The following is a 12,471-nucleotide window of genomic DNA, read 5'->3' as shown; positions in this document are numbered from 1 at the left end:
CTGCTTGAACAAAAAAGTTTTAGCCTGCTTCCGAAAGCCCATCGAGGAGGGAGCTTCCCCGGGAAGAGAGTTCCAGAACACTGGAGCAGCCACCGAGAAGGCCCTCTCCCATGTTCCCACCAAGCGCGCCTGTGAAGATGGTGGAACTGAAAGGCTTCTCCAAAAGATATTAAAGCACGGGCAGGCTCCTAAGGGAGAATACGTTCTTTCAAACAACCTGGACCTGAGCCATATAGGGCTTTATAGGTCATAACCAGCACTTTGAATTGTGCCCGGAAACAGACTGGAAGCCAGTGGAGCTGTTTTAACAGGGGAGTTGTGTGCTCCCTGTAACCAGCCCCAGTCAGCAATCTGGCTGCAGCTCTTTGAACCAGCTGGAGTTTCCGAACACTCTTCAAAGGCAGCCCCATGTAGAGCGCGTTACAGTAATCCAATCGGGATGTAACCAAGGAATGTGTCACCGTGGCCAGGTCCGACATCTCTAGGAACGGGCGCAGCTGGCGCACTAGCTTTAACTGTGCAAATGCACTCCTGGCCACCGCCGAAACCTGGGCATCCAGGCTCAGGGCTGAATCCAGAAGAACACCCAAGCTGCGGACCTGCGTCTTCAGGGGGAGTGTAACCCCATCCAGCACAAGCTGAATCCCTATTCCCTGATCTGCCTTTCGACTGACCAGGAGCACCTCTGTCTTATCTGGATTAAGCTTCAGTTTGTTTGCCCTCATCCAATCCATTACTGACAACAAACACCGGTTTAGCACAGAAACCGCTTCCTTGGAATTGGGTGGAAAGGAGTAGTAGAGTTGGGTGTCAGCAGCGTACTGGTGGAACCGCACCCCACAACTCTGGATAACCTCTCCCAACGGTTTCATGGGGTCTGAATTTGCTCACAATCAGCTCTGCTTATATCAGACATGGTAACTTGGATCTGAAGGAAAAAAGTTAACATAGGCTGTAACCTGGAAGTAAGTGCCATTGAACACAATGGGACTTATTACTGAGTAGATATGTTCCTGGGAGTAAGCCCCAATGAACACAGTGGGACTTACTTTTCTTTTTACTTTTACCTTTTATTGTGAATTTAACAAAACAGAATTGAAAACAAATCGGGGGGGGGAGAACAAACTACATGCATAGGATGCACCTTTCATTAAAAAAAGGAGGGGTAGAGAGTGGGACTTACTTTTTAGTAGACATACATAAAATTATAATCAGGCCACATTCCTGTGTAGATATCTGGGAGAAAGCACTATTGAAAGCAATGACATTTACTTCTGAGTTGAAATGTATAGGATTGCACTGTTAAGGAAATTCATGGAAAGAAAGTTTCCCATCTCCCTTTCTATATAGCCCATGAGATGGGACATGGGGAGCTGCAAGGGGAGGGGGAAAGCACTCAAAATTGGGCTTGGATCCTAAAGTAAGTTTAACTTAACCCCCCTAGCAGATCCCTGTACCCCATCCCATATTGTTCAAGAGGGGCCCCAGGAAACTTTCCTTCCATGAACTTCCTTAAATTAACTTCTTAGGGCCTAACTATATATTACATTAATTGCATGGCTTCAATCAGGGTAATTTGGTGGTGGTGGGGGGGAACAGAACACTTTAATTGCTAATCCCAACCCTAACCTGCAGGCTGAATCTGCAGACACAGGTTTACTACCTCCGTGTGAGCTAAACCTATTTCCAGTTTAGCACCCTTTAAGAGCCCAATTTTGCACTTCTATGAACATTTCCACCTGTGAACAGTGTACAGCAGCTTGGCATAAGCAGCTTCCCAGGCCTGTCCTCCATCTCCTGTCACACCTGCCTGGGTTCTCCTGATAGAGGCCAGCCACAAAAATGTAGGCAAACCATGTCAGGAGAAGGAAATGAAGTGGACTGGTTTACTGTAGGCACAGCCACTTAATAGACAGGAACCAAATGTGTTTTATCAGACAGATCCACTATCAGCAAGAACTCAGCCATGTAAATGGAACAACCAGTATTCATGCAGAACCACATTATTTTAAACAACCTGGACTGCACCAGTTATTAATATACAAGCATATTTTAAGAATGTGGGCAATAGGAATCATGTTATGTTATAGCTATATATTTATACACAGAGAGAAAGAGAGCACACTTAACATTATAAAGTAATTTCAGGCAAAATGAAATAAAAATACCAAGTAGAATTTAAATAACAACTAAAATCCTCCGCTTCCTGTAAAACACACAAAACAAAGGAATTGTCGCACACACGAAAACAAATGTAGGGGACAATCTCAACAAATATTTACTCAGCTGAGTAATAATGGTTTCAGCTGGGTTGTTAAAAAGTAGAACAGCTTTGAAGGTTGGTTCTCTCTTTGTACTTTTGCTCAGGACAGACTTATTGATCTTGTTCACACCACGCAGGAATTTCCCTGTGGTGCTTTATTGCTGCAGCGGCGGCAGCCATTTCTAATATTCAAGTGGTGGTGGGGACATGCCGTAATGTGTACAAACCTGGCGAGGCTGTTTGACACCCAGAAACAACTCCCTGATGGTCTCTGCCTTCCGTCCCCTGCCACTTACTAGTTGGCACTTGTGATGGTGGTGTGTGCTGAGTGGAGCTGCCAGTCTCACACCTGCCCTGAAGTTGGTGAAATCATCATCTAAATCACACCATTCCTGCCCCCATGCGTGGGTGATAGTACCAGCCCTGGGAGCTGTCTATATGCAGGGAAAGCACCGTGGCAGCTGTAGATCTGCGCTGCATCAATTAGAAGACGTAGGCACAGCTTCGCAGCCACCACGGGACTTACCCGTGATGCTGTGTTTTGAAAAAGTCAGGGATTTACCCTGACTTTTTCAAACAGAGCAACTTCAACACAGTGCTTCCGCCATCTGACATTGCTCTGGAGCCAATCTGGGGTCAACCAGGGGGTGGTGCCTAGTGGAAGACAACTGGAAGAGGGTAGGGAACAGCTCCAATACACAGATGGCTGCCCAGAAACCCCGTGCTCCTTCCTCAGAGAGGGAAAGCCTGGGGTTTGAGAGAGAGGTGGCATCACCATGGTGCCATGAAGACAGCCCCCCTGGACTGGCTGGAGGGGCAGCTGTACTGAGCAGACTTTAATCCCCACAAACCTGTGAGTGCCAATGCTGCTATCTGAATTACACAAGCCTCACCCCTGACACATGCACATTGAGAGTGGGGCTGTGTACTTCTGATAGTGGTGCTGGCAAGTTTAGGCATGCTGCACGGGCCAGGTAAGGTGGTCGTTTGTCCTATTTTACAGAGGACTGTCTTTTATTTGAAGGGCTGTCCGTTCTAATCCAATTCCTGTTTAAAGATCAAGAGCCCTAAGAAGGGAGAGCAGGAACAGGTCCTTGAAGTCGGCCATCTGCAGTAAGCACCTGAACAGCAGGCTGAGCAAGGCACACAAAGCAGGGGACAGACCTCTATCCGAAGAGGTGTCCAATCTACCTCTGGTTTAAACTCAAAGAATCATAAGGATGGAGAGCAGGAACAGGGGTCCTTGAGGTTGCCCATCCACAGTGGCCCATCCATAGGACGGCAGGCTGCACAAGGCACACACGGACTAGGTCTTCTGTGCCTTCTGGAGATATTGTATTTCTATTTAAATTATAGTCATTACTAAATCTGCATACCTGTGCATATTTTATGTAAATCTGTGGAGCATCGTCTCTCTTTTGTGCGATGGTCCACACGAGGGCCAGGACGTGCCCTCACCTCTTCCCCCGCTGACCCCACGCCCACCCCGCCATCCAGCTAAGCTTTATCATTTTGGTGGCGGTAGCAGCGGCCCCTGCTGAGGTCCTGGCATTTGTCCGACTATGCCACACGCTAGTACCAGATATGCCGAGCGTGGTGAGGAACAGGCAGGCAGCCCTCTGCAGCAAGTCCTTGCATATCTATATAAGGGTCTCCCGCCGTCAGAGGGACTTTCCAATGACGTCGTAGAGCAGCAAAAAGAATCCTTCCCAATTCCCATCCACCTATATTTGTTGAAGTGGTATTATCTTCCTTTATCCACGAGGTGGTGGTGTTGCCCTTCCCGGTAATGCCAAGGAGGCCAGAAAACGAACAGCGCGGGATCGCGCCCCCTCCCTCTCCGCCCCGTCAAAGCAAACGCCTGACTCCCAACGGCCGCGCCGGAGCGAAATGCAACGCCGCGCACTTCCTCTCGTGAAATGCAAAGGGGCGCGTTTCTCCCGGCAGGGAAAGCCGCCGCCTGCGCGTGTGGGCAGCAGGAGGCGCGCGCGAGTGCGGTCAAGAGAGAGGGGAGGACCGAGCCGCGGAAGGAGGAATCAGGAACGTGGGAGTGGCCTACGCCCCGCGCCCCCGCCCGCGTTGGAAAACAAGGTACGTGGGGACTGGGGAAGGGGGTCGGGAAGCTCCCCCCTTGCAGCAGAGGCGTTGGGGGAAGGAGGAGGAGGAGGAGAGCACCCCCGCGGCTCAGAGACGACGGCAGGTGGAAGCCAGGTCTCCTTCCTCGCCTGCGTATTAGCGCCTGGCTTCTGGCCGCCCGCCGTGCTGAGTGCCTGGGGTTGATTGACATGGCCGGCGAAGGCCGTCACTGCCGGCCTTCGAGCGCTGAGCTCTGCTCCTACTGCGCAAGTTCAGTTGCTGCCTTCGCCTTGCCTGGAGCATTGCATAATATTTCGGACCACGCCTCACAGCAATTCCTGACCATTGGTCATGTTGACTGGGGCTGATGGGAGCTGAAGTCTAAAACATTTGGACAGCTCTTCTGTTTTTAGGAGTGATGAGACCAGTTCATTTGGTGGGTGCTGGAAGTCGCTGAACAAGGAGGGTGCTGTTGCACACATGGCCCGCCTCCTCTTCATCTTGTTCTCACAACAACCCTGTGAGGTAGGCTAGGCTGAGAGTCATTGACTGCCCCAAAGTTACCCAGTCAACTTCATGGCTGAGTGGGGACTAGAACCAGGTTCTCCCAAGTCCCAGTCTAACGAGAGAGTCAATGGGTGCCACGGAACAGACCCCAAAGGGAAATGGGGATCTCTAGGATGGTGAGAGCAAAGCGTTGGTTTGCTGCTGAAAGCTACTGTCATGAGAGCTGTAATGGCTGGGCCTGCAAATTGAATGAGTTTCGCTACGCTGCAAAGTGCAAAAACCTCACACATTCGCTGTGGAGTAGCCATAACATGGAAAAGCATGTGTGGATGAGACACACAAAAAAGATTGTGCTGCTCTTTCAATGACAGAATGAGTGCATTCGGGTGGCTATGGTAGTAACATAAGGCACAGACCTGGCTGCCATTTCCTGCTAACGTGGCCTGTTTCTCAGAGGAATCAGTTCAGTTCAATGCTATTGTTTAGAACCCTAGGTCATCACAATACAACGGAGATAAAGTATCCAATACCAAACTTAACCTAAAGATAAAATTTGATAAAAATGATTTCCAATGTTTATAAAGTGTCTGTTAACCACACCAAAGGTAAGAGACTAAAATATGAGACTAAAGAAAAACAAAAAAACAATCTCTGGTGCAACATTTTACAACCGTTTTATAAAATATGTTGCGAGCCTTAGCTAACACCATTGGGAAAGTACTAGAGTTTCACTTTTATTACTGGGCAGTCACAAAGACATTTTCTAATCTTTTTTTCTCCCCTAATCCCACACACACACACACACACACTTTTAAATATATATATTGATGTTTTCTGTGTTCATATAAGTTGCTTGTTTTCCCCTCTAGGCATTTCATCATGTTTGTTGACTGGCTTGGTTTTGGTTATGCTGTCATTGTGGCTCTTGGAGGGGCCATAGGATATATTCGCAAAGGTAAATATTGAAATTGTAAGATGTACAAATTGCTGCTTCTTGGCTTATGACCCAATAGGCCAGTTCACACAATACAACAGGCCATGGTGGGTTAATTTACCATGAGAAGCTGTATGCCAACCACCACTGTAATCAATATGCAAGCCCTTACATAAAACTACAACAGATCATAGATTATGTGATGTTTTTTTAACCCTGTAATACCCCCTCCCAGTTTGTACAACACAAGAAACTCCAGCAGCCCCCAGCTAGGGCTTACATATTCATAAAGGCGGTTGGCACATTTTGCAGTGCCCCAAGGGTTAATTATCTCACTGTGGGTGTTCATAGAATAGCAGAGTTGGAAGGGGCCTACAAGGCCATTGAGTCCAATCCCCTGCTCAATGCATGTTCATGTTCTACAAACCAGGTCTCTGTCACTTCCTATTGTAGTCAGTCATTTTTCTTTTCATTAACAAAACCAAAGTAATGGATGAAGGGAAGTGGGTTATGTCCCTCACTGCCATCATGATACAAAGTTCACCTTCAGTTCATATTTCAAGAGTATTTGTGAAATCAAAGAACTAGGTTTATTTTTCATGTAAATTCAAAGAGATAATTGCTTTTGGAATCCCCCACTCCCATATTCTGACCCAGATTTTGAAGCTCCTCTATGCTGGTGTGGAACTCAAAATGTTGGGGGCTGTTATTGTTTCAGAGGTACTTTTCTAAAATTTTGCAAGCCAGTTTCCAATCCCTATTGACATACATTAAAACAATGGATTAAAAAATTTAAAATTAAATTTAAAAATGAACTGAAACTCAAAAAATGAATTTGTACCCCTCTCGAAAAAGATACCCAACCTTTTAATTCTCATCTTATTTATTCTTTGTGCAATTCCATGATATTTTTTTAACAAGAAGTATTGGGTGGGATCAAATTAACCTGCTGGCAAAACAGCTTTAATTGTTGGAACAGGGAGGGTGATTCCCCCCAACCCCCGCCCCGGCAGCCTCTGCATACCTTCAAAATCTGCTCTGCAGGGTTGGGAGATTCCCTGAAGTCGATTGAGGGAGCACAGGGATTGGGGAGGGGAAGAGAACAGGGGAAATCCCAAACCTTGTGATATTGGATTTTACCTGTTACGGTTATATATTCTAAAAATGAGAATGTTTTGTGTTTTAGTTTTGTGCATTTCTTTAACATAACGTCTCCCAAATTTTGGTTGCATGCACAAAATCTGATTCAACATTCTGAAATCTGGAGGCCCTGCCAGAATTCAAGCATAGAGACAATGGTCAGGATCCAAAGCGCTCAGGAGACTTCTGCCCAGTCCAGAGCTGCTCTCCGCACAGCTCCGCACTGCAGCCCCTTCTATCCCACCCCTGAAAAAGCAATTTCAGAATGCTGGAGGATCCTCCAGACAAGCGGCTAATGTGGTGCCAGTGGACGAGAGGAGAGCTGCAGACACAACAGGAAATCTCAGGAGCCTTTACGGATATGCAGTGGAACTCTTCGGATCCAGGCCAGTGTCAGGAGATGCCTCAGCAAAAATTGATTTCAAATAGAAGAGCCATTTGCTTCTGGGGAACTCCTCCATAGGCATAGAACAGGGCAAAGTAAACTGAGGTATCTCTGTGTTTACATTATCATTGTCCTTCCATTTTTTTAAAAAAAAATCTGAATTGTTAATGACGGATAAAAAACCCAATTTCAGTTTCCAAAAGTGACAACCTTATTTTAAAAAGACAGTGCAGGACTATATTTATTCTTTTAGTTTTGTTACATATTTTCTTTCCTTTTCCTGTGTTTATGTGTGATGCATTACAGGCAGTAAAACCTCTTTGATTGCTGGCCTCGTCTTCGGCTTGATGGCTGGTTATGGAGCATACTGGGTAACACATGATCCCAGGGATGTAAAGATATCACTATGTAAGTACCCTGCTTTACAGAAAGAAAGTGCGCTACAAGTCAAAACAAAACAGTGGTTGAAATGTACAGCATTAATTCTAAACCAGTTGTCATCCCTTAATTTTATGCATATAAATGTCTATGACCTTTTGCCTATGTGTATGACCTATGCATATATGTTTATGCATATAAATGACCTCTGTCGGGAGAGAGACAGGGGGAGTGCGACCCTGTTGGTTCTCCTGGACCTCTCAGCGGCCTTCAATACCATCGACCATGGTATCCTTCTGGATAGGTTGTCTGAGCTGGGAGTTGGAGGTACTGTGTTGCAGTGGTTCCGCTCCTACTTGGATGGCCGATTCCAGAAGGTGGTGCTGGGGGATTATTGCTCTGTGCCGTGGCACCTAAGCCATGGGGCTCCACAGGGCTCTATCTATGCTGTTTAACATATACATGAAGCCGCTGGGGGATGATACCCAGCTCTACATTTCCTTTTCATCTGGATGATACCCAGATATTGATGGGATCTGCATCAATATGCAGATGATACCCAGCTCTACATTTCCTTTTCATCAAACCCAGGTGAGGCAGTGGCTGTTCTGAACCAGTGCCTGGGCACGGTAATGGACTGGATGAGGGCTAATAAACTGAAACTCAATCCAGACAAGACGGAAGTACTGTTAGCGGGTGGTTCTTCTGTCCGGCGAGGTGATGTTTGCCCTGTCCTGGACGGGGTTGCACTCTCCCTAAAGGATCGGGTCCGTAGTTTGGGGGTGCTCTTGGATCCAGAACTGTCACTTGAGGCACAGGTGAACTCAGTGGCAAAGAGCACCTTTTATCAGCTCAGGCTGATATACCAGCTGCGCCCTTATCTGGACAGAGATAGCTTAGCTACAGTTATCCATGCTCTGATAACCTCTCGTTTGGATTACTGCAATGCATTATATGTGGGGCTGCCTTTGAAAACGGTCCGGAAACTTCAACTGGTGCAAAACAGGGCAGCACGCTTACTAATAGGGACTGGCCGACGAGACCACATTACACCAGTCCTTTTCCAGCTTCATTGGCTGCCAGTCCAGGTCCGGGCCCAATTCAAAGTGCTGGTATTAACATTTAAAGCCCTAAACGGCTTGGGGCCAGGTTATCTGAAGGAACGCCTCCTCCCATATGTACCTGCCCGGACCCTAAGGTCATCCTCAGGGGTCCTTCTCCGTGAGCCCCTGCCAAAGGAAGTGAGGCAGGTGGCTACTAGGAGGAGGGCCTTCTCTGCTGTGGCACCCCGGCTGTGGAATGAGCTCCCTAAGGAGGTTCACTTGGCACCTACATTATATGCTTTTAGACGCCAGGTGAAGACCTTTTTATTCTCCCAACATTTTAACAATCTATAAATTTTAAATAACATGGTTTTAAATTTGTAATTTTGCATTGCTTCTGTTTTTATCTGGTTGAGCTTTTATATTGTATTTTATATTATGGTTTTATACTGTTGTTTTATACTTCGAATGGTTTTAATTTTTGTGAACCGCCCAGAGAGCTCTGGCTATTGGGCGGTATAGAAATGTAATAAATAAATAAATAAATAAATAAATAAAATGCATATCTCATTTGACCGTGGGGTGGATGTGCAGCAAAAGCAGCAGGACAGACTGCTCTGTTCTCATTAATGTTAAGGTTCATCCTTGCAGAGCATGGAGAGTAGCTTTAGGGTGCAATTCTGTGGTTTGCGCCCTCGATGCTCGTAAGCTCCTACGAACTCAGAGGCTTAGAAGCATCCTATACAGGGCAGGAGGAGTGGTGGAGGGGATCTTTGCCTCTCTTTTTTATCAATCCAGTGAAGGCATTTTGGAGAGGGAGGGAAGGAGGCAGGAGAGGCCACAGGGTAGCTCATATCTTGTCCTTTCCAGACTCCCCTCCCCCCACCAACATGGCTACTAGCCCTGATGGTTGTGTGCTATCTCCAGTATTCGAGGCAGTAAGACTGTGCACCAGTTGCCGGGAAACATGGGTGGGAGGGTGCTGTTTCACTGTGTCCTGCTTTGTTGGTCCCTGGCTGATGGCTGGTTGGCCACTGTGTCTAGGGGCCATAGGATTGCTCCCTTAAAGATATATGACTTGAGACCTGGGTACCTGAAGAAGTTCCTGATCCCACATCAACCAGCCTGCACACTCAGGTCAACATTGTTGCATTTCCCCATATGTCCTACCTGTCTGAGATGAGATGTGTGCCGACTGGAAAGGGCCTTCTCTGTGGTGGTACTTCATTTATGGAATTCCCTCCCCAGGGACACTTACCTAGCATCTACACTGTTAACTTTTCAGCATCAGGCAAAGACATTCTTATTCTCGCAGACTTTTAACATTTGAAACTTTAAACTGTTTTAATTGTTGCTTTGAATTGCTGGTTTTTAATGTTATGATTATGTTATTTAAATTCTGTTTTGTCAGTGAAAACCACACTGGAAACAATAAATAAGTATCTTAATGTTGGTTTGCAGTCACAGCTTTTCTTCTGACCATTATAATGGGAGTGAGGTTTAAGAGGACCAAGAAACTAATGCCAGCTGGAATCGTAGCAGGTCTCAGGTAAAAATGTCTCCTAGTTTAGACTGCAATCCTGTGTACTCTTACTTGGGACAAAGCCCTATTGAATATGGTAGAACTCAAAGGGCTACTGGTTGTGTGAATCACACTCAGAATTATAGAATCAGTTTTTAGGTTCACTTTGTTTTTGCCCAACTATAGTCATGACATTTCAGAATTTCTGAAAACGTGTTCTATACAGTCCGTGATTCTGAAATCACACTGGAAGTCTACTGATTTTAAAAAAAAATTAAAATGGGCAAATTTCTTGTCTTTAAGATTATGAAGATAGGCTTGAGTGTATATCTGCAGTGCCCGGTGAAATATGGGAAGTCAATGGGTTAGCAGCGGTTTTGATCAGATCTTCCAATGGAGAATGGGTTAACTGTGAATATCTTAGCTGATCCCTATAACTTGAAGAAACAAATCATGGAAAATAGTTATATAATTTAAGCAGGCCACAGAATTTAGCTTTTCTTGAATGGGACTTTAGAGCAGGATTTTCAGAGACCTCAAAGCCTTGCATATTGGAATATGGCATCTATTCTGTCTTAACTGGCTGAATGTTTGTTAATTTTAGTCTCTCTTCCCCCCCTCCCCCTCCTCTCTTTTTTTTTGAACACAGCCTTCTGATGGTTTTGAGACTTGTCCTTCTGCTGGTATGAGAGGCACAAACCACAAGAAACAGCTTTCGTATCATTCCACATAAACAAGCAAAAATGTAGTTGTACTTCGAATGTGTCTAAAAGAAGATTAAGCACTTTTGTGGTTGTTAATGACTACATCAAGGCAGTGTTACTTCTTGTGGATTTGGGGGCTGCATTTTGCAAGTTATATTGTGTTTTCTTTAATGTTTTCCTAGTGATATTTTGTTGTCACCTATGTTCTTGTTTAGACAAGTGACTAGCCTGTGCTTTTAATAATAATGATCTTGATTTTCTGTGGTGTAAGGCAGAAATGATGCCTTACTCCCATGTAAATAAATCAGAGTTGGGGGACCATTGAAACTCAGGTTAGTTATATATAGTGCAACACATTTAAATTCATCTACTGTCCTGAATTTTGCAGATCATGACATGGAGTGCTACAATTTTATTTGTATGGATCAAGTAACATTGCACTGCAGTTCACTTATTAATGAGTAAGGGATGTATTAGATCCATACAGCACTATACACATATTTCTGAAACATAGTAATGCTTTGCTTCTCTCCTGAAATCCAGAAGTTAGGAACTGCCAAAACAAAAATAAAAACAATTTAATATTTCAGAGGCACACTCTGTGGTGCAGTTGTTGACCTGTGAACATTTCTGGAAATGCTTTGGATGTGATATGTGTGACTGGAAGAGCTGCTGTAGTGTTAATAGGTAGGTTATATGTGGTTATGTACCTGTTGCCTTTCTATCTGTATATTGTCACCACCTGCCATAGCCAGTAGGGCTGTGCTCCGCTTCTCCTCAGATCGGAGAAGCAGAAGCGGATTGGGGTGCTTCGCCTCCCCTTAAGGCGGAAGCGAAGAGGATCGGGGGAGCAGCGGAGCGTCATGGAGCGGATTGAGATGAAGGCGGATCCTTCGCCTCGATATGGAGCTCTGCAAAAAAGGTAAGGGGGGGTTTACCTGGCCCTGCCGCCGCCGCCCGTGCGGTGACGGCAGCAGAGCCATTTAAGGAGGAGGGGTGTCTTACCTGCGTCCGTCTGCATTCCGGCAGCTGCTTCACCTGAGGCTGAGGACTCAAGTGAAGCAGCTGCCGGAATGCAGACGGACGCAGGTAAGGGAGGAGGAAGGAGGGGGGCCTTACCTGGCGCCAGCGCTGCCACCGCAGTCCATGCAGCGACAGCAGCGGAGACAGGTAAGGGGACAGGGACTTACCTGGTCCATCGAGGCCCATCGCCGGCTTCACTAGAGCCCACGGCTCAACCCGGAACTGTAGGCTGCAAGCAGGGCCTACAGTTCCTGGTTGAGCTACGGGCTCTTGTGAAGCTGGCGATGGGCCGGGACAGATGCAGGTAAGGAGGGAGGGGGCCTTACCTGGCGCCGTCCCCCGCTGCTGCGGAGCTCTGATTCAGAGCTGGAGCTCTGTAGCGGAGCAGATTGAGGCGGGGCGGAGTGGGCCTGATCGGGTGCGGAGCGGATCGGGGGGGTGTGTCCGTGCACAGCCCTAATAGCCAGGCGTTTCTATGGCATTTCTATGGCGCTGT

At 46.5% G+C, this 12,471-nt stretch overlaps 1 protein-coding gene across 1 annotated transcript; it reads left to right on the top strand.

The window, feature by feature from the left end:
* Positions 1–4,250: 4,250 nt before the first annotated feature.
* On the top strand, positions 4,251–11,541 carry TMEM14A (transmembrane protein 14A). The gene is made up of 5 exons (XM_063125814.1): positions 4,251–4,354; positions 5,716–5,801; positions 7,612–7,713; positions 10,188–10,275; positions 10,898–11,541. The coding sequence occupies exons 2-5, from the start codon at positions 5,726–5,728 to the stop codon at positions 10,935–10,937; spliced, it is 306 nt and encodes a 101-aa protein (XP_062981884.1). The 5' UTR covers positions 4,251–4,354; positions 5,716–5,725; the 3' UTR covers positions 10,938–11,541.
* The last annotated feature ends 930 nt before the right edge of the window (positions 11,542–12,471 follow it).

The sequence above is a fragment of the Elgaria multicarinata genome, chromosome 4 (assembly GCF_023053635.1).
Source record: "Elgaria multicarinata webbii isolate HBS135686 ecotype San Diego chromosome 4, rElgMul1.1.pri, whole genome shotgun sequence".
NCBI lineage: Eukaryota > Metazoa > Chordata > Lepidosauria > Squamata > Anguidae > Elgaria > Elgaria multicarinata.
This window is presented reverse-complemented; position numbering and strand designations above follow the sequence as displayed.

Coding starts and splice junctions, on each gene's coding strand:
- TMEM14A (XM_063125814.1), top strand. CDS start 5,726: ATGTTTGTTGACTGGCTTGGTTTTGGTTATGCTGTCATTGTGGCTCTT. Junction 7,714..10,187: donor GGATGTAAAGATATCACTAT/GTAAGTACCCTG, acceptor GTTGGTTTGCAG/TCACAGCTTTTCTTCTGACC. Junction 10,276..10,897: donor GGAATCGTAGCAGGTCTCAG/GTAAAAATGTCT, acceptor TTTTGAACACAG/CCTTCTGATGGTTTTGAGAC.